The sequence below is a fragment of the Phoenix dactylifera genome, chromosome 3 (genome assembly GCF_009389715.1).
Source record: "Phoenix dactylifera cultivar Barhee BC4 chromosome 3, palm_55x_up_171113_PBpolish2nd_filt_p, whole genome shotgun sequence".
In the NCBI taxonomy this organism is placed as follows: domain Eukaryota; kingdom Viridiplantae; phylum Streptophyta; class Magnoliopsida; order Arecales; family Arecaceae; genus Phoenix; species Phoenix dactylifera.
In genome coordinates this window covers 6,793,123-6,813,981 of record NC_052394.1, presented here as the reverse complement: position 1 = coordinate 6,813,981, position 20,859 = coordinate 6,793,123, and the positions used below count along the sequence as shown (strand labels likewise).

Sequence of the window (20,859 nt, the reverse complement as noted above, 5' to 3'; positions counted from 1 at the left end):
TATACCGTACCGTATTAAACCGAACTGATAAGGTACCGATGCGTTATCCGGTACCGATGCGTTATCCGGTACCGATGCGTTATCCGGTACCGAGATTGCGGACCTTGCATATATACAATGTTATCCTATGTTATGGTTGCATAGATGAGACAGGTCTTCGGTTGCAACATGTAAGTATGTCAGACATTCAAAAATTCATACCAAAAGGGTTTGTACAGTTTGAAATAAATCAAAAACAAAGAATCAGTCTGTATTTCAATTCAGCTATTTGGTTTATAATATGTGCTGGCTATTAGACAGTGATGGCTATTAGACAATGATGGCTATTTAATCAAGAAGTAGAAAGTTTTACTCATCATCTGCTCTTTAGTTAAAGACAGTTGCTGTGCTATGTGAAGAAAGCTATACTAAGGGACTAAATTTCCTAATGGATCATTTGTCCTCTATTATTGGACTTTTAACACCAAAATGTCTTTATCCAAGAAAACTACTTTAAGCAGAAATGGGCATTGCCGGGTAGCAGCTAGTTTTACTCATAGTTCAGAAAACTAAAAGTTGCTCTCACAGTCAGTTTTTGTAGATTCTGAGTTGCTATGTTCTGTACTCAAAGAACCAAAACTTTATTTCAGATATAGCAGATTTTACCTTTCTGGGACTTTATCTAACTACAGAATAGGCATGTGGAACTGTATATTTTCCACATATTGTAGCTTCTCCTTTCAGATTTTCTCCTAAAAACCAGTAATATTCATGAGTCCATCTCTCTAGGAGTCACTTGTGGACTCATCCAAACATGTTTGATGACCCTGTTGCAGGGATGATATGTCTGCTAATGATTGCACTCGATCCAGTCATGCCAATTGCAGTCGAGATGTGCTAGGGTTGGCATTGTTCCCAGCCGCCATAGGAATCAGTTCGCAAGGAGTCATCATATTAATATGTTTATTGTACTTCAAGATCAGCATTATCCAAATGTAAACAATATGGGGCATTTGCAGTATTGATAGCAACATGTTAACAATTAGGATGACTTGGAACTCAAGAGACAGTACCTAATCTTTAAGATATTTTATATCCTTAACTACGGTTTGGCTGAGATCTTCAAAGAACCATCCAAAAAGTTGCATCAACAAACTTGTGCTTTGGAGAATATGCACATCTATCTGATGGTGTCTCATACACCTGTCTCCATTTTGATGTTTGTGTTTAAAAAAGCAAGGCCTTAGGGTATCAAAATATAGCCACAACGAGGTGAAATAATAGAGTTACAACCTAGCTATAGAGATTTAGTATTTGAAGTGGCAACAAAATGCTAACTATTGGAGCTAGAGTATACTTATTTCAAATTCTACATGGTGCAGTGCACTGAGATGACAATTTAGATGTCCTACGATGGCAAAAATCATGATGTTGGTCTTACATATCCCACTTGTGGCTTTCAACCCATTACATAATCAGAATATATGGATACGTGATTTTTTTGTTTAATTTGTCTCCAGTGTGATATTACAACTTGGTCTAAAGCTAAAACAACACAAATTTCAAATGTTCCCATAACAAAATGCATGTACATATCAAAATGTTTACTGACTATGGCTACAAAAGCAAATACAAGTACAATGAAATATGTGTCCTTGTATCCATATATTGCAAATCTTTCATGCCCAGTACATGCATTCGTATCAATTCTCAAGCCCATGTTAATCATCTAACACGAAAACATCACCTACATCCGGTACTAGGTAACTAATTCAAGAATCGTACTTAACATGTTACTTGCACATAGAGACATGTAGAGAAACTTCTTGGTACTGACCCTCTAGTTAGACTCCAAAATTCCTTCAAGAAGCAACACATAAGTTGAAAAAAAAAAGATAACTCAAATGCCTCCAAGAAGCAACAAATAAGAAAAAAAATCAAAAAAGAGAGCTCAGGTTAGAAATTTCTTCTTCTTCTTCTTCTTTTCCTTATTTCAAAACCTAATATTCGTAGTAAACGAAATCAAGCTTCTACCGCAACTCATTCACTCAATCTCCGGTAAACTACTTCAGAAAAGGGACGCCACAAGTTTCAGAGTTAATAACTACAGCAAAACCATTCCAATAAAGTCAACATCACTCTACTCAAAAACAATAAACAATACTACAAAAGAAAGAAAGAGAAAAAGAAAAAGCAGCATTCCTTTTTCCCCTTTCTTGATTTTCTAGGTCAAACAAAGAGTCAATTCTTGAAAGAAAAAAAAAACATCAAAAAACTCAAACAAAACAAAAAAAACACAAAATGTCGCGTTTTTTTTCTACAAGCCAGCATACAACGAAGCTCAAATGGACCACTAAAGATAGAAATCCAAGAAGACAGCAACAATGAAAGAAAGAAATCAATACCATGGTACGCGCTAGCAAACCTGGGCTTGAGCCGACCTTTCTTGAGCGAAGGATCGTTCTAGGGCAGGCAAGAGCAGCAGATCAGGGCAACTTCAAGAAGACCGGAAACCTAGAAGTCGCCGATCTCTCGCATCAATCGCCGACGGCGAGCAAGAGAAGGGAAGGGGCCTCGGAGAAAAGAATGAAGCAATGCCCTCCCCCTCTAACTCTCCGGCTGGCCTCGGAGAGGAGCGCGGGGAGGAACGGGGGAAAGGGTTTGGTAGAGAGAGAGAGAGAGAGAGAGAGAGGATGGCAGGTGGGATGTAGCTAGAAAAGAAAAGGGATGTGGGGGGCGGGGAAGAGAAAAGAAAAGGGAAAAGAGAAGGGAAGGGGGAAAAAAAACCCTCTCCCCCCCTCTCTCTGCGTGGCTGTATTTCTATCCTTTTCCTTTTATCTATGTAGCTATTCAATGAAATATGATCTTTTACCAAAAAAATGAAATATGATCCAATAATGGCTACAAGTAGCGAGTACAGTGAGGAGTGCTATAATTTATAGATTTATTTATACTTGTAGCCAAAGGAAAGACTTGGCTTTGCCATTGCTTTTGCCCCCCACGCCCCAGCTCTGCTGTTAATCCCTTCAAATTCCAGCAAAACCCACCCCCCATTCTCTCTCTCTGTCTTGGCTGAGTTGGTGACAGGGTGAGTGGGCCCCACCGGCATGTGAGAGCTCCTTCGTCCTCTTCTCCTTGTCGTTTCAACTGACGGCATTGTAACGTTTTAACCGACGTTGTTTGCAGTTTTCCCATTTCGTAAAGCACTTTTACTAGTGCTGGTTGCAAGTTACGGGGCCCAGCCAAATACCAAATAGGTTGGGTTCCATCGCATGCGGCATCAGAGAATGGAGTTTACTTTGGGTACCAGTCTTGGGCCCTCAAGTTTTTTATCTTGGTGTTCTTATGCCCGTATATAATGATTGGTGGGTGGTAAGATAATGACCTTTATTCTGTGATAATGCTTACTCACGTTACGATATAAAAGCTAACAACTTTTTGATACTTTTATATAGCCATATCGACAGGAAACATTTGGGGGTTTTGATCTCACAGTGATGGTTTTATAAACGACCTTTTAATAAAATTTGACGCCGTCATGTTCGTCGTAACGGTGTGATTAGCGGCGGCCGGTAGATGGGTCCACCTTGGCCTGTAGCAAGTCAAACCGGTTCGGCAATTGACCCGGATGAGAAGAGGGAGTGACTTTGAAGAAAGGTAAACACGGACCGCCGGTTCGGGTAACGAGTCGTCGGCGGTTCGGACCGGGGGCGGGTCTCCCGGAGATTCTTTTCTGGAGACATATGGGTGTCAGCTCTGAAGACAGCGTCAGTTTTCAAAGAGAAGTTTGAAAACACTCGTACGGCAGCCCGTACACGAAAAGCAAGGAGTTTTCAAAATTAAGTAAATTATTATCAAATAATTAACTATATTAGAATTATTATTATAAGTAATTAAGTAAATAATATTAGATGAAATTGAATAGTTTATTTTGTTTCTCAGTGCTTGCTTTTTTCTTTTTTTTTGGCCCTTTTAACAAACCCGTGAGCCATACACGTGACTCGGGCTGGGTTCCCCAGTTCCCCTTGGCCAGTATTTTTTTTTGGTAAATAGCATTTAACTTTATGGAGGAACGGAGATTGGTGAGAATCTTGTTTTAGGTAACACCGTTATGGTCACGCTAACAGCCATGGGTGAAATAATTGCGAACAGTTCGAAATACTATGGTATAGATGATGGGTGACAGGTTGTTTTGAGAGTGGATTGAGCTCAAGATGGTATCAACTCGAATCATGTACGATGTATCTTTTGCATGGCAGAGAGTTGTCCATGAATCGTTGCTATATTATCCATCTCAAAAACAAAAAATTTCATTCGATTTAGAAATTGAGATCATCATGTTAGAATGCCAAACAAATAGATAGTTGTCAAACGCGTTTTTTTTTTTGCTAAAAGTCAAACGCGTTCGGTAAAAAAAAAAAAAAAAATTGCATGAAAGTCCTCTACTCATGAGATGGTTGGTATGATGACAATCCAGACATGCACAAGCTTTCGTTTTGCAAACAATCCACAGCAGAAGATTTTGTTTCAACGGTATCCAACAAGATCCAAAGCTAGATTAAATTTTCTAATTTTCAATCAAGTATTCCAGGCTTGTCTTAATGCAACCTGTTGCTGGAAATTGGACCCGAGGGTGGCCACTTGGCTGAAAAGGAGGAGCTCTGGTGCGGGCGGTACGTCAGTGGGTTGCATCCTCCGTGAGACCTGCAAAAAGGCGGTGGCCAGAATTTCCGGCGCCGGTCCTCTGATGCTTAAGTCAGAGGGGGCTAATGTGTAGAGGGAGAGAGGTTATCTCTTGAAGTTTTCAGAATTCGGATCTTTCTAAGAGGGAGAGGATTCCCTTTTATAGGAGGGATATAGGATTACCTGTAGTGTGACCGGACGAATTAAATGAGTTACCGTCATGATTGAGTGTGGTCATCTGAATTAATGTGTTGTCGTGAAGGACGGGACTGGAGCCAATGAGTTGTTGGGGGTGACCGGATGTAGTTGGGTGAGTCGATGAGTTGCCATGGATGGCCTGAGATTTTGAGTAATTCGGAGATCCGTGGAGACCATGCGCATTAATTGTTGACAGTCGTAGCATGGTATGGTCCCTGATTGATGTATCGTGCCGTGGTCGGCAAGCAAAGCATGGTACGGTGAGACTGCTGCAGGACATAGCCGCAGCATGTGGACAACGAGCTCGGTCTTTTGAGCTTGGCCTGCATGAGCTTGATCTTCTGAGCTCGGTCTGCATGAGCTCGGTCTGCATGAGCTCGGCCTTGCTGTCGGATTTGGGTGCTTTAATTGTACTTGTGGGATGGTCCATTTTTTCTCCTAACACAACCTCTTATACTCCATATGATGTCAGATGTTCAAATTTTGCACCGTTATAATATACTCACAAGCTTAAAAGTTACAACATGAGAATAATCAAATTAATTATGGCTGTATCACATTTCTTTTCTTTTTTTGCTTTGATGATTACATAGTCTCTCTCCATTTTTTGCGGCAATATTTAGTCTTCGCATAGCAGGTCATTAGGTTAAAATTATCTCAAACAAAATATTTTCTACGTAAATCAAAGCCAATGGACGATATATCCTCATAATATTTGAATCAAATATATTTTCTAAAAAAACATATATATTTTAATTATAAAGCCAGAGGTCCGGAGCCTTTTCTTCGACAAGAGTCATCACCATGTGATCAAGATTTCCTTTTTAAAGACATGGTCCTTCAAGCATCTAAATAGTGTCCTAGGACATGTTTACCTGCCACGAATCTCAATAGTCTCCTAGGACATGTTTTCCTACCACGACTAGTGAAAAGTGAACGAAAGACTGCAAGATTAACTTCTGTGCATGTATAGTTCTGGTGCAAGTGGCCATCTAATTTTATCATGATTTTTCGAAAAGAAAAAGCCAAAATGAGTTTGGCTAGAGGCATCATGGAATGACTACTGGCTGTTGCTTTTTTTTTTGAGAAGAGGAACAAGAGGCCCACCCAAACTACATCACAAATGAGGCAATGGAGTCAGCATACTGGTGATTTACAGAACATCGACTTATTAAAACCTGACCCAGCAATCTCAATGAATGCATTTTTGGGATCCAAACCCAATCATAGCAGTGATAACAAGTAGTGGCTATTAGTTCCCAGCTGTTTCCATGCTTATAACCAAACAATGGTATAATTGTTTTAATGGTCATCATGACACTATAATGGTTTATATTTCAAAACAAAAAGAAAAGATGTATACAGTGGACTTAAGGACTATCATCCTTGGTTTAAAATAATGACCACCATCAAGGTTTTGCTCGAACTTCTTTAACCATAAACACATTTAAGAGCTAATGAGCAATGAATTTTATCAAAGAGCTGCGACCATTGTAACAACATAAAGAAATCTCTCATAATTTGAAAGTGTCAAGGTGCTTCGCTTTCTTAGAAAGGGTATTTCCATTCCTTAACATGTTCACCTCTTGCAATGCAACTAGCCGGTACAAGATACGGCATGCTTGCCTTGCAGACTTACACCGCACAGCTTCCCTTTTAAATCCCTGATCAAGCTCTAAGAGTTCATAGGGCTCATGAAATATATCCCTCGATCCTTTTATCACCATCATTCTCTGTTCTTGGTTCTGGGAGTTCTGGCCAGTGAGGGAGCTACTTCCCCCTCCTCGCCATCATCTTGCTGGCGACAGTTGCTTTTGCTGAAACAGCATCAAAGATCTCAGAAGATATTGGTTTGGTATTTGGAGCCCTTGCATCTTCTGCAGTAGATGAGTGAGTTCGGCTTCAAAGTTCCTGCTTCATTGAATCGAAGGATCCACTCCATTACCCTTCACAAAACAAAAAAAGGTGAAAAAAAAATCAACACCACTAATAAGCAAGCAGAAGTGGCTTTTAGAACATGAATTGAATAGGGATTACAACAGATTCAAATTTACAACTAATTGTTATATGCTGCCCTACCAGTTCTATCTCTTCCACAATGAAATCTGCCCATGTTCCTGGCTTATCCCCTCCATTTCAATCTCACTGGACTGGTCAGTTGTCTTTTCTTCACCATTTCTTCCATCTCCAATATTTCAGCTGAAAAAGTATGCATTTGTTTGACTCTCCTATTTATATCCATCTCATAATTTGATCTTCGAATTCTTTGTTAAATGGCAAAAGAATAGCCTTGTGATCTGTGCTCTTTGATCTTCCATTTTGAATTGTTCTCTGACCTTGCTTGTACTTCACCTACAGAAAATACAAACAGGAAAATTTGACCAGTATCGATATAACATGGATAAAAAGCTACATCTATAGCCGTCAAGGTGGTAGCCCAGTTGGAACGGGGCTCTGCTTCTAACCAAGCGGTTCCAGGTTCGAAACGCGCGGGCGTCGATTAATTGTGGGGACCGGATGCCCCTAGCCTGGACGCGGGGTCTAGAAGTGCTACTGGTCGGCTGGTAGCCTTGGTGGTGCCAGGTGTGACGTACTCACACGTGGTGCTCGTGCTGGAGCCCTGTGGGGTAACTGAGCCGGGGCCACGGGTGGGGAGGGTATGAGTAATATATGGCTGGGGCCTGGTGAGCTGGGCCTATACCAAACGGTCATTCTGCCCGAATCGAACATAGTCCTGGCGGGGGCGGGGCCCGGTTGGGGCTGCTACGCGGGGGTGGGCTTGTCCCTCCTCCCCCTACCTCCATTTGTTTAGCAAAAAAAAAAAAAAAAAAAAAAAAAAAAAAAGAGCTACATCTATAAGAATAAGAACTTGAAACAAATACATCTGGCTTAAGATGAGCAAAAATAAAATATGATGCTAAATTTTTCAAATAGATGAAAAATAATGAACAAATTTCACAGCGCTAACTTTATCATTCTATTTGGTGATATCTAACCATAATATATAAGATAACTCGAAACCAAAGCAAATGAAGTATCCGATCTTCCAAAAAGGGAGGAGCAAATATATTAGCCCAAGACTGCATGTACATCATGATTTTTCTCCTCCATTATATCCTCAGGTGCTGGGCCTTCTTTACAAGACAAAAATAAAAAGATACTAATAGGGGGATTCTTGCTACTTCATGTAATACAGGCAAAGCTTCCATTATCTTATTCTTATCTTAATTCTTGTTATGTATGATAAATCAATCCAATACTGAGAACATATTATTTTACTGTCATCATGAGCACTTGAGTGCTCATACTTTTGCCGGAGCAGCCCGTAATCGTGGCACGATCACCCTATGCCATACCGAAGCTTATGAACAAAAGCATTGGGATTCAATATATCAACTGAATGCAAGATTGTAACCCGAAGACTAGCTGGATACATCTCCATACATCTGAAGGATCTCTCCCATGTATTTTTTCACCAAAAGATCATGATACAGAGGTTATCTGCAAAAAGGTCAGCTTGCAGTTGTGCAGGATTTGTTGAGGTTAGGAGCATATCAGACTCAATCAGCAAAGGCCTCATCATCTTTTTGTTCACTGCTGATGTGCACACTAGACTTGTAAATGACGGGTGTTGGAAACAGCTACTAGCAGAAGCAGACAAAACATTAATTTGTTTCCTCCTTCCCTCTGCTAGAAAGTTTCACCTAAAACAATTATAGCTTTGCTATGCTGAGGATGATATTTCTGAGCATCTTAACAAATATGAATTTGTGTTTGATTACACACTATAATAAATTCATTTGAGGACAACTTTCCTACATCGCTTCCCTTTTATTTGGAAGAGAAAAGAATGACTAATATGGCCCGGAACATGCACAAAAATTCTGTTAGTCTGATAGTAGACAACATCTCCAATATCACTAATGTAGTGATCATGTCTCAAACTCTTTGCTAGGATGCCAAATAGGTGAAATGACAAAGTAGCAGATTTCTCAGGCTCCCCATAGTACTTTCCAAGCACCGGATTTGCTGCCTCAATCTGATACATCAATGCAAGGTTTTTGACTAATTACAAGTAGCACTTTTCTCATTCATCTTTCTGCAGAATGTTGAAGAAAAGGTAACAAGTCAGTGCTACTTACAGCTTCCACTAGATAGTACTGAGGTATCTGTGGGAAAAGGTGATGTATCATGAGTCCCATATCATGGTGGATGTTGTGGATCCATCCATAATCCTGTTCTAGTGTCGACAGTCCTTTGCGGAGATAACTCCATTCCTAGAGGAAAAGAACAGCAAAGAAGCTCAGCACAAAAATCCACCCACAAACTGCTGCCATAACTTTGGCAGCCTAACATCTCTTCTAGATACACTAGGATTTGAGACTACTTCATTTTTCTGTGACCTAACAGAGGAAAAGGAACATATGTATAAAGTGATTTTATATGCAGTTCCTGCATTAGTTTGTTGGGAACAATTTGACAGAAATAATCAATGAAGAAGGCCCCAAAAAACATTTAGGGAAAAACAACATGCTATTTCCATGTAAAGGTGTTGAAACCAATTTCCCATACACAACGTGATGAATGCTCAATTTTAAGATGATTATAAATTAAGCACCTAAATATAATAGTGGTTTTTCTAAATGGTTGGAGATTGGCAGATGCACATCAGAGAGGACATATATATGATTTTACACCTCTCTGCGATACCAGGGAAGTTTCTCATCATGCCTGTGATGATGCAAGTATGTCACAAACTCCAACCACAAAATGAATACCTGCATTTAAGATCACAATTGTTACAAAATACACAATCAAAATACATGAATGCATTCACTAACAGTAGACAGAGAATTAATAGACATACCAAATAGGGCATCCATAAAGTTCTATCTGGATGGAAGTGTGAACCTCTCTTCCATGGACTCCTCTTCCACTGTAAATCAACATATAGATTAAGAATTTAGCTAAATTGAAATCCTTAGTGTCCATAGTTTATCCCATTGAAGTGTGGCTGTGTGGGTGCTCACCAGAGAAAAGAGGTATTCAAGCATGGGGAAAGGCAATGTGAAATGAAGAATCTGAGGTACAGAATCCAAATTCCTATATAACTTCCCAGATAACTGCGAGTAATCCAAAATGATAAAAACCCGTCATCATCAAAATGCTTGAGAAAAATAGCAATCAATCCATAGGTCAAGCAGGCGCAAGTGACTAACAGGGTGCCATAACTCGCCATTCGCAACATGCCCAAGGTTCTGGTGATGAATCCTGTGACCATCCTACTGCAGAGATTAGCAGTATTACCCCAATATTAATTAGACAGCCAAAGAGACAAGGACATACAGTGAAGTTAGGGCACAAGAATAGATAAATGGAGCAAATGCCCAACCACACTGTTCCCTGTTCAGCTTCGGATTGCTCGAAAAGCTACCATGCCCACCGCTAAAGATTCAATTTTTATAAGAAAACAAAACAAATTTGGCTTCAACTCCTACAAAACCTGAAGGGTTTCACTACCATGAACAATGAGATGTAGAAGCATATTCAGGATTGATTGTAAAAACTGTAACAAGCAGTTGACTCAGCATTCTTTGAGCTGTTGATGGCCTGCATATGAAGTGTTCATCTTCTGTTATACAACAACATAATGAAATCACAATTTTTTAACTATATCAAATGCTCAATTTTCAATTGAATGCAAAGATACAATTAGCAATGCACATATATTTATTGTATTTTTTTTGAATTAAAATTTGTATCCAGATGGAAAATTAGCAGCAGTTTCACAGATAAATATGTTACTAAATGTGTAACCATAAATCATCAAGACAATGATTAGGATTTGATTATGAATTTCTTGACCAATTATTCATGACAAGGGCCACATCCAGTCTCCAGCTCATAATGTTAAATACTTCTTAGTGTTTAATAATTGGAAGCTCATGGCTAGAGTTGGGCAACGGGCCGTGCCGGGCCGGCCCGGCCCAGGCCCCCCGGGCCCAAATTCTAAGCGGGCCGTGCCTGGCACGGCCCGTGAGGCACGGAAGGCCAGCCCGGCCCGGCCCCCGGCCCCTCTATTGGTGGGCCGGGCTGGGCACGGCACGGCACGGGCCGTGCCAGGCACGGCACGGGCCGTGCCAGGCACGGCACGGGCCGTGCCAGGCACGGCCCGTAACGGGCGCAAACGGGCCGTGCCAGGCACAGCCCGCAACGTCTCTAAACGGGCCGTGCCTGGCACGGCCCGTAACGGCTCCAGACGGGCCGTGCCTGGCACGGCCCGTCTGGAGAGGGGGAGGAAAAATAGCCGTTTCCAACGGCTATTTTCGGGAAAAAGTCGATTTTACCCCTCCCAACAGTCCAATAACGGCTAAATGGAGGGTTATTTTGGGAAAAAAAAATTTTGGGCTTCTATAAATAGCCCATTCCTCCCTCATTCTCACCACACCAAACCTCTCATTCTCTCCTTCTCTACTGCTATTATTTCTCTCCTCTAAAGTGCTCTTCTAGCAATTTAATTTTTAGTTTGTTCAAGTGTTACACAAGAGGAGGTTCCTGTTGAGAAGAGAAGGTCGCTTCTGTTGAGAGCACAAGAGGAAGCTCGGAATCTCGGCTCTGCCTCTGCCCTCCGACCCTCTACTCAATTCCTCCTTGCGGTTAGTTTTTATTTTTTGAATTAATCATAGATATGTCATCTTTTGAGGAAAGTCAGTTTGGCATTCCTGTTTCTGAGGGAGAAGAAACTAATCCCCAACCCCCTGTTCCTAGTTCCTCTAGAACTGGTGAACCGAGTGAAGGTCAAACCTCTTCTCGTAAGAGGACTAGTACTGTATGGAATGAATTTGATAGAGTTATGGTTGAGGGAGTCTGGAAAGCTAAATGTAAAAAATGTGCCAAACTTTATAGTTGTAGTAGTAGTGGGGGAACAGGGCATTTAAAAAGACATCAAGAGAGTCATAGGATGCATGATTCTCATGCTCAAACTCAAAGTAGCCTTAATATACAAGGGGGATTACTTGTAGGTAATTTTGCATATAATCATGAAAATCAAAGAAAAGCACTTGTAAAATGGATAGTTAAGGATGAATTACCTTTTAGTTTATGTGAATCTTTTAATTTTGAAGAATATGTTCAATTAAACCTACAACCTGCTTACAAAAGAACTAGTAGGCGTACATTTAGAAGAGTAGCTATGACCAATTTTTTAGCAATGAAACAAAATTTAATTGAAACACTTTCTACTTTAAATGTAAAAATTTCATTAACTTCTGATATTTGGTCAGCATCTGTAGGTAGTAATTGTTTTATTGCCATTACTGCTCATTATATTGATAATGATTGGCAATTAAATAAACGTATTCTTGCTTTTCGTGCTTTTGATTTTCCACATTCTGGGCAACAAATTTCAAATATAATTTATCAAACTGCATGTTCATATAATATTAATGATAAAATTATGTCTATTACTTTTGATAATGCATCTAATAATAATTCTGCTGTTGTATTATTAAAAGACTCATTGCATCCCATATTAGATGGAAATTTACTGCATATTAGATGTGCATGTCATATCTTAAATCTTTCTGTTCAAGCTGGCATGGGCATGATTCAAGATGTGATTTCAAAAATTAGAAATGCAGTTTCTTTTATTCATGCTTCTAGATCAAGACTTCAAGAATTTAAGGAATTATGCATAAATCATGGTAAACGTTTTAAAAAATTTAAACTTGATGTAATTACTCGTTGGAACTCCACATATAGCATGATACATGATGCATACCCATATAAAAATTTATTAAGTGCATATATTAATGATCGTGGATTAGGATTTACATTGACTGAAACTGATTGGAATAAAGGAAAAATTTTGGAAGATTTTTTGCTTAGTTTTTATAATGCTACCAATGTTTTTTCTGGTATTTATTACCCTACTTCATGTTCATTTTTACAACAAGCATATATAATTAGTCAAAAATTTGCAGAACATAGATATGATGATGTTTTAATGCCTATTATTCACCTAATGGAATCTAAATGGAATGAGTATTGGGATAGGATATGTCCTATGCATAACTTAGCTGCTGTATTTGATCCTAGAGTTAAATTAAATGGCGTGCTAATTTTACTTGATGCATACGCTGAAAATATGAATCAAGATGCTGAATCTGCTAAAGATGAGGTAAGACAACTTCTTTATGATATTTATGCTATATATGATGAAAAAATTCGTGGATCTAGAACACAAATACAAACCTCTATTCCTCCTTCTAGTAGTTCTCGTTCGTCATCTATTTTTTCATTCATTGCACAGAGAAGACACACACATGCTTCAAGTTCCTCTTCATCTTCTTCATCTTTAAGTAGTGAACTAGAATTTTATTTACGAAATGATCTTCAGTCTGCATATGATGAAAATCAAATAGAGAATCTAGATGTATTATCTTGGTGGAAGAGTGTTAGAAATCAATATCCTGTTATGTCTGCAATTGCACGCGATATTTTAGCTGTGCCGATGTCCACGGTAGCATCGGAATCCGCTTTTAGTGCAGGTCGGCGTGTTCTTGACGAAAAGAGAAGTAGGATGACGGGCGAAACGGTGGAGATGCTTCTCTGCTTCAAGGATTGGCTGGATGCTGAGGCAAGACTTCAAGATAAAGGTGGACATAATACAACATCCTCTGATGATGATGATACAAACACTACTGAAGACTGAAGACTGAAGACTGAAGACTGAAGACTGAAGAGTGAATACTGATTCACTGAATCACTGATGATTAGTAAGATTTCTTAATTTTTTATAATTGTACATTTTTATTGTATTCTGGAGGTCAGACCAAGGTCCAAACCTCGGCCCTTTCTTAGTTTCTTATTGTATTCTAGAATCTAGAGGTCAGACCAAGGTCCAAACCTCCCTTCATGTACCATTTTGATTTAAATTAATAAACTGGTAGGGGTCTATGCCAAACCCCCCACCATTAAGGTGGCTTTATATTCATAAATCAAGATTTCTTAGTGTTCAATATTTATTAATTTATTAAAAAAATTTTATCGGGCCGAGCCGGGCCCAGGCCCGGACCGTGCCAGGCTCGCGTGCCAGCCCGGCCCAGGCCCTTATGGGCCGTGCCGTGCTGGCCCGCGGGCCGTGCCGTGCTTGGCCCGCGGGCCTAGACCGGGCCGTGCCGGCCCAGGCCCGAAGCGGGCCGTGCCTGGCACGGCCCGCTGGCCAGGAACCTCTAGCCCAGCACGGCCCTATCAAAGGGGCCGTGCCAGGCACGGCCCGGCACTGTAGCTGGCGGGCCGTGCCTGGCACGGCCCGCTTCGTGCCGTGCCGTGCCGGGCCGTGGGCGGCCCGGCCCAGTGCCCATCTCTACTCATGGCAAAGTTAAACTAAAGTTTGTCGAATGCATTTTTATCATATTCCAATCCAAGAACAGCTTTTGTCACCTTCCTACCCATTACCACTTTTCCATTGAATGAGGCTTTGAAACAACTTTTCTATTTCATTTTACTTTTAGGAAAATTATTATAACACCAACAACAATAATGATAGTAAGAACTGCATAGAAAAAAGGGATCTATTCATTGCTGAAAATGAAGGTGGACCGATGCAATAATGCGGGTGCCTTACCCAAAACATTCAAACATGATATAGCGATATAAGATTTTAAGAACTTATAAGAATAAAAAACCAACATTTTCTCAATCTCATAGTGTACTATAGATCAAGAGCTAGTCCAAATGTCCAATCCTCAGCTATTTCTGCATGCATTCTAATTATTCGCATCAACTGACCTCAAAAGAAACTCTTGTCTTCTGATTGACATAATGTTTGGGAGACCAAACTCCATGAGAGAATGAATACAGCTAAATTCTCAGCAATTGGTGGAATAGCACAAGCTCAATTTTATTATTAGGAAGAAGAAGAAAAAAACTCTCAACAGATCTATTCTTTACTTCCAATGAGTTATGATGCAAGATTAATGGCAGAAATCAGATCATCACAATTTATTCTTCCCTTGAAGATACTACCAAATTTCACACCCCCCCCTTCTTTTGATTTGTTAGCATATGTACAGAAGCAATTAAACAAATAGGAACAATGCCAAAAGGCATTTCCATACATTTACTGGCATTTATATTAATATGTGCATCACATTAACAAAGTTTAGATCCAACTCAACATACAGAGAAACCAATTATCATTGGAACCCAAAAGGACTCAAAAGAACAAACAGTTGACAAGAAACAGCGACCAAACACTTATAACAGAATTAAGTCTATAGACAAACCAGTAATCATGAATAGAGATTCAAAAGCAAAAGCAATGCAGCAACCAAAAGAATATCTCAAGAAATCGAGAGCCCCAAGCAGGACTTGTGCCAAGGGTATACTGGTCATACTCTAAGAAAAAAAATCTCTAATTCATTCATTGACTGGAAATAAGGAGGAGCATAGTCTAAGACATAATCTGAAGACATTTTTCCCATCCTCCAAGTAGTCCAACCTCTCCTACAAGATAGCCACAAACATAAAATCACATTGTAAAATTACTATGCTTGATAACTTTCTGCAGACAAACTAGATATCTGTAGTAAATCAATGGCATGAAAATGATATCTGTGAAAACCAAGTAGACCTACTTGGCTAGAATATGTTGTACAAAAAAAATATTACACATAGCCGTATTTATTTAGCAATTGTTTTTTAAACAAAATAAAATTTTGCCAATAGGATATCTTGCCAGTCTCTTGGAGATAAGGAGGATTCAGTTCTCTCAGTATTGGTAATAATAGATCAGACTGCAGCCTTAAAAAATTAAGAATTCCATACCTCAATATTTTAGTAACTTCAGCAGTACTAAACTAGCTAATAAATATGCTTCATGCTTGGATTATGTTCATAGTACTGCCAACATTGTTTTTCAATTTCATTATAATTGCCAGAAGCCTTGAGACGAGTTAAACATGTCACTTGAATGATCAACTTCTGTCCATTACCATTGACAAATCTAATAACAGGAAATTATAGGTTTGCACATAAGTAGGCAATGTTGGATGCCTTCTCATGTAAAGGCATGTCAATACTAGCACCACGAAGAACTCTATATGATAACTGATAATGTCACGTAGGGGCTACTTTCAACCTTGAAGAATATTTACATTTCTATAAAGCAGATGAAATTGAATAGCTTAAAACATGGAGTTCAATTGTGAAACCTTTTACAAGCTAATGTTGACACAGATTCTCTAGCATGTCAGGCCCTAACCAGCAAATCCACAAATATAATCTAATCACACGCATTTATTAAGCAGAATATAACCTTGAAACCAAAACCAAAATGGTTTTATTGATCATTGGTTATCACCATATGATAAAAGCAGAGTACTCAATGCCAATGCAAAATAGTTCAGCAATTGCTAGAAGTATAAAATTATTCAGATCCTAGAAATTAGTTCAATTTTTTAAAGAAAAAAAAGTAATATAATAATGCTACAACTTTATAATAGCAAAGAACTCGTTATTCAAACATATAGCAAAGCATATTAGTATATAGAAGACTAAAGACATGAAAATACTAAATATGTTATGAAATTCTGGATCTTTCAGGAAGAAAGAAATCAATCTATGTGTCAGGAGGTCATTGCAGTTATCAAGGTTTAGCAGAAGAGAAATTTGATGGCTGATAAAGAACAAAATTAACAAGTAAAAAGAACATTAATTGGGATACATGAAAAAAAGTAAGGAGACATTCTATTTTAGAAAAGGGAAAAAACAGACTTACCTGAGATTTATTTTAGCATGGATTGACGATATAGAAAGGTAAAAAGCCCATCTTCCCTTGGCAACGTCCATAAATTATAAAAGAGTTGCAAAGGGCTAAATCAACAACGTTCTCCAGAACTCAGAAGCATTGCTTTGACTACACTATTAGCCTTATGCAGTTCCCCTTTTGAACAAAGCGAAGCAATGATGGAGTAATAAGCATCGAAATCATAGCATAGTGAGTTTCCTATTAAATGTTCATAATCTTCTATCTCATGATCCTTTTCCACCTCCTTGCATGATCTGTGATTCATATCAACTATATCTCCAATCATATTTTTTGGTTCTGATTTCACATACAAGTTTCCAGGAACTTTAATCACTACTGGATAAATTCCTCCTCTTGCAGAGTCTATCATTTCAGTATCAGTATCCAAATATCCTGATTCATGCAGCTTCTTGAGCTGTCTGTTTTCACTGTCTGACCTCCGCGAGGGAAAAAACATAGATCCAACTTCACTTAGGACAACAATGACTTCTTGAATTCTCCCCTGGTCACATGCAAGAAATAGAAGACTTACTAATGATTCTACATGAAGCCCATCTCCAGCTCTGTTAATTAAATTCGTGACTTCTGTACACTGAAGCATGTTCCTCAATATGCTCCTTGCTTCTTCCATCCTTCCCTTAGCGAAGAGTCCTCTTATCAAGTTCAGGAAACCCAGGAAATCTGGAGAAAACCCTCTCTTTCTGTACTCAATGAAAAAAGCTAGAGCACCTTCAATGTCACCTCTTACACAACAACCACTGATCACAGCACTGATTGTATAAGCATCTGGTTGTTGACAACTTCCCTCCAAATCTGAAAGAACCTGGAGTGCTTCTTCTATTAGTCCAAAGCTGCAATATCCACTTATCAATAAGTTGTAAATGCGAGTATTCGGGGTGATGCCCTGATGAAACATCTTATCAAGTAACTGATTTGCGTCTTGCAGGAAACCTTCTTTAGATAGAGCAGCTATAAGAGTAGCATATGTAATAAATGTAGGAAGCACACTATTATGTTCCAAAGAGTCAAACAACCTAAATGCTTCAACTAGACATCCCTGCTGGCACAAACCGTTAATCACTGAATTGTAGATAACAATATTTGGATTGATCCCCTTCTTTCTCATTCTTGCACAAAGATCTAATGCTTTTTCGAGGTACCCTGCCTTGCAAAGTCCATCCACCACAATGGAGTAAACAACTACATCCAGCGATGCTCCATTTTCCTCAGCTTCCATCAGAAATTTATGTGCATCCTGAATTCTACCTTCCTTCTTAAGTGCATCAACAACTGCTGTCATAACACTGACAGAAATATTCTTATTGCTCATATCACTCAAAAACTGAATACTTTCTTGTACATTCCTCTTACAAAGGTAAAGAGACAATATATTAACTATTCTAGGTTCAAAAGTTCCATGATCTTTGATGCAATCACACATTATCAGTTGAAAAATCTGTTTATCTCCATTATGAAGGAGACCTTTGAGGATTTTATAGTATGATTTGCTCATAATGGCTAAACTTCTCCCTCTAGCTAACATGTATACATCCACAGCGGCTGCAAGAGAACCTTTTGAGCATAAGAAAGCAACACTATCATTGCATATGGAAGAGAGTAACTCAGCATCTAACATCTCCAACCCTTGAATAAACTTCAAGACTCTTTCTCCATTACCTTCTCTAAAGTGGGCTCTTATCAACATCCTGTAAGTGACAGAATCAGGACTTGGGTTTCTATCAGTGAGGTCCAGGAACACTTTGACAGCCATATCTAACATATGTTCCTTACAGAGTCCTTTAATAATACAATTATGAATGGCAGCACTAGCAAATGATGAAGTTCTCCTGTACACATCAAAGATCTCCAATGCCTTGTCGATCATTCCATGCTTACAATACCCATCAACCATTGTACAGTATGTAACAGAGTTTGCAGCTAAGCCTATCTCAGGCATTTCTTTGAACAGCTCACAAGCATTCTCGACCATTCCTGCCATGAACAAAGCCTTGATAAGTATGTTACATGTGATGACATCCATACAAATGCCCGCTTCCTCCAATCTCCTCTTTACATCCATTACACCCACGACATTCTTTTCCTTCACATATCCATGTAACAACGCACTATATGTGAAATTGTCACTGGCAAAACCCTTTGAGAACTCATCTGCCTTACTTGTCTTGCCGGCCTTACACAAACTATTGATCACCGTGTTGTATGTGACACTCCCCACTTCAAGTCCTTTCCTCTGCATTTCCCCAAGCAAAGCAAAAACTCCATCCAAATCTCCCTTCTGACAAAATCCATCAATCAAAACTGAATATACAAACTCATCCACATCAAGGCCCGATTCTTCCAATTTCCTAAGCATGCAAAATGCCTCCTTTAATTTGTTTCTCTTGCAGAAACCTTGAATGACCACGGTGTAAGTAACCAAATTAGGTTCATTGCCACTCTTTGCCATCTTATTTAGCAACCCAAATACTTTCTCTACGTTCCCTTCCTCGCATAACCCATCAATGATGTTAGTATAGCTGACTACATCCGGCATTATCCCCTTTTCTAACATCAACCGGTGCTTCCGAAGCCCCTCCATCAGAAATCCCTTCCTTAAATACCCACATATCCAGCTACTATAAAGAACTGCATCCAAGATCACACCTTTCTGCTCCATCTCCCTAATTAAATCGGTTGCCTTATCAATTTTACCCTCTCTACACAATGCATCAACCGCAGCTGTATAAGTTATCAAATTCGGCTGAAAGCCATCAACTTTCTCTACTCTTTGATAAAATCGCAAACCAAGTTCCGGCTTTCCGATCTTAGAAAACCCGGAGATTATCGAACTGCAAACAAAATTATCAAATTGGCACCCATTCTTCTCATCCGTCATAACATCCAACACCTCAATGGCCCTTTCCATCATACCCCAAGAGCTAAATGACGCAACTAATGCTCGAAAAGTATTGGGAGAGGGACAAATACCACGATTTCTCACACACTCTTGCAGTAGTGAGAGCGCTCGATCTGGATCTCCTTCCTCGACGCAAACTCCCTGGATTACAGAGCTCCAGAGGCGCTTCCGGGAAAGAAAGGCGAGATTTTGCGCGTGGGAGAGGAACTGCTCCGCTTCTTTGAGGCGATGGGATTTGAGGAGTGCTTGGGCGATTAAGGAATGGATCTGCGGGTCGATGGAAACGGAGCTGGAAGAGATTCGGGAGAAGAGTTGGCGAAGGAGACGAATGTTTCGGGTTTTTAGATGGAACGAGAGAAAGGGGTTTAGGGTCCAGATTGAAGCGCTGAGACCGCGCTCCATCTGGAGAGAGAGAGAGAGAGAGAGAGAGAGAGAGCGTAGAGAGGAGGAGAGTCCTGTCGCTCGCGGTGGCGGAGGGGGGACGGCCGCGAACGCCGATATTCTCATTGCGCGAGAGGTAAGGCGATCTAATCACCGTTGTCCGTAATTCGTCGCGTGACATCCATCATGGAGTGACGTCGGCAGATCGTTGCCGAGTTTTTTATAAAATTACTCCTGGCATGAAAATCACAGCCGTTCATTACATTTGTAACATCAATATATGGTGAACTGGCATATGCACGGATACCTTTTTTTAATTATTTTTGAAATATAAACCTCCATACTAAATTATAATAAATAAATAACCAATTTTGATTATGATCAAGCAAAATATTCCACCATATTATTACAACCTATCGTCCACACACGGCGGATAAAGAATTCTGCACTAATTAAGTTTTCATGCAAAACTCCCGTCATTAATACTAATGTATTGGATATATTTTTTTTAAATTATTTTTGAAATACAATAAGATAACAAATTATAAAAATAAAAGGCTTCGTAGCCAAATTTTTATTGAATATTAAGTAATAAATTTTAATAGTGGCCAAATATATTAATACTAACATCATTAATATATTACATATTAAGCAATGAAATTTAATGAAGAGCAAATACAATAACAACGTTATTATAGTAAATAAAAATTTTCTACAAGCTGAGCCTTTGTTTTGGATATATATAATAAGTTTAGAATAACAAGTTGGCAAAATCTAATAAAAATCATCGGCGACCGTTTATAGTTTTCATTTTTCCAAAAAATATTTGCTCCTTTAAAGTTTGAAAACCAGAGAAACTTGATAGAGGAGTGTGATGTATTTTAGTTGA

General features: G+C 39.3%; 3 protein-coding genes across 13 annotated transcripts in view; all 3 read right to left on the bottom strand.

The window, feature by feature from the left end:
• The window catches only part of LOC103702203 (guanine nucleotide exchange factor SPIKE 1), a 29,790-nt gene extending 27,061 nt beyond the window's left edge, over positions 1-2,729 (bottom strand). Inside the window, exon 1 of one of the 3 annotated variants that reach the window (XM_008784536.3) lies at positions 2,385-2,729. In XM_008784536.3, the coding sequence (XP_008782758.2) occupies positions 2,385-2,387 (3 nt within the window). In that variant the 5' untranslated portion in view covers positions 2,388-2,729. The remainder of the gene's footprint in view (positions 1-2,384) is intronic. The other 2 variants (XM_039124434.1, XM_039124435.1) reach the window with 2 other exon arrangements.
• A 3,600-nt stretch (positions 2,730-6,329) lies between these two features.
• On the bottom strand, positions 6,330-20,113 carry LOC103700576 (pentatricopeptide repeat-containing protein At5g57250, mitochondrial). Of its 9 annotated transcripts, XM_039124429.1 has the most exons (9): positions 16,643-20,112; positions 10,381-10,470; positions 10,080-10,145; positions 9,891-9,983; positions 9,728-9,796; positions 9,479-9,638; positions 9,003-9,137; positions 6,940-7,212; positions 6,330-6,806 (listed from the first exon to the last, which is right to left on the bottom strand). In XM_039124429.1, exon 1 carries the CDS (start codon positions 20,094-20,096, stop codon positions 16,743-16,745), a length of 3,354 nt encoding a protein of 1,117 aa, XP_038980357.1. In that variant the 5' UTR covers positions 20,097-20,112; the 3' UTR covers positions 6,330-6,806; positions 6,940-7,212; positions 9,003-9,137; positions 9,479-9,638; positions 9,728-9,796; positions 9,891-9,983; positions 10,080-10,145; positions 10,381-10,470; positions 16,643-16,742. The 9 variants fall into 9 exon arrangements, with proteins under 9 accessions (XP_038980357.1, XP_038980354.1, XP_038980355.1 ...); XM_039124426.1 differs by adding an exon at positions 15,252-15,369 and having other exon boundaries at positions 9,891-10,470; positions 16,643-20,113; XM_039124427.1 differs by adding an exon at positions 15,261-15,369 and having other exon boundaries at positions 9,891-10,470; positions 16,643-20,113.
• Positions 8,657-10,099, bottom strand: LOC103702202 (omega-3 fatty acid desaturase, chloroplastic-like). The gene is made up of 7 exons (XM_039124002.1): positions 10,080-10,099; positions 9,891-9,963; positions 9,728-9,796; positions 9,571-9,638; positions 9,185-9,263; positions 9,003-9,137; positions 8,657-8,899 (listed from the first exon to the last, which is right to left on the bottom strand). Exons 1-7 carry the CDS (start codon positions 10,097-10,099, stop codon positions 8,657-8,659), a joined length of 687 nt encoding a protein of 228 aa, XP_038979930.1.
• Positions 20,114-20,859: the final 746 nt, after the last annotated feature.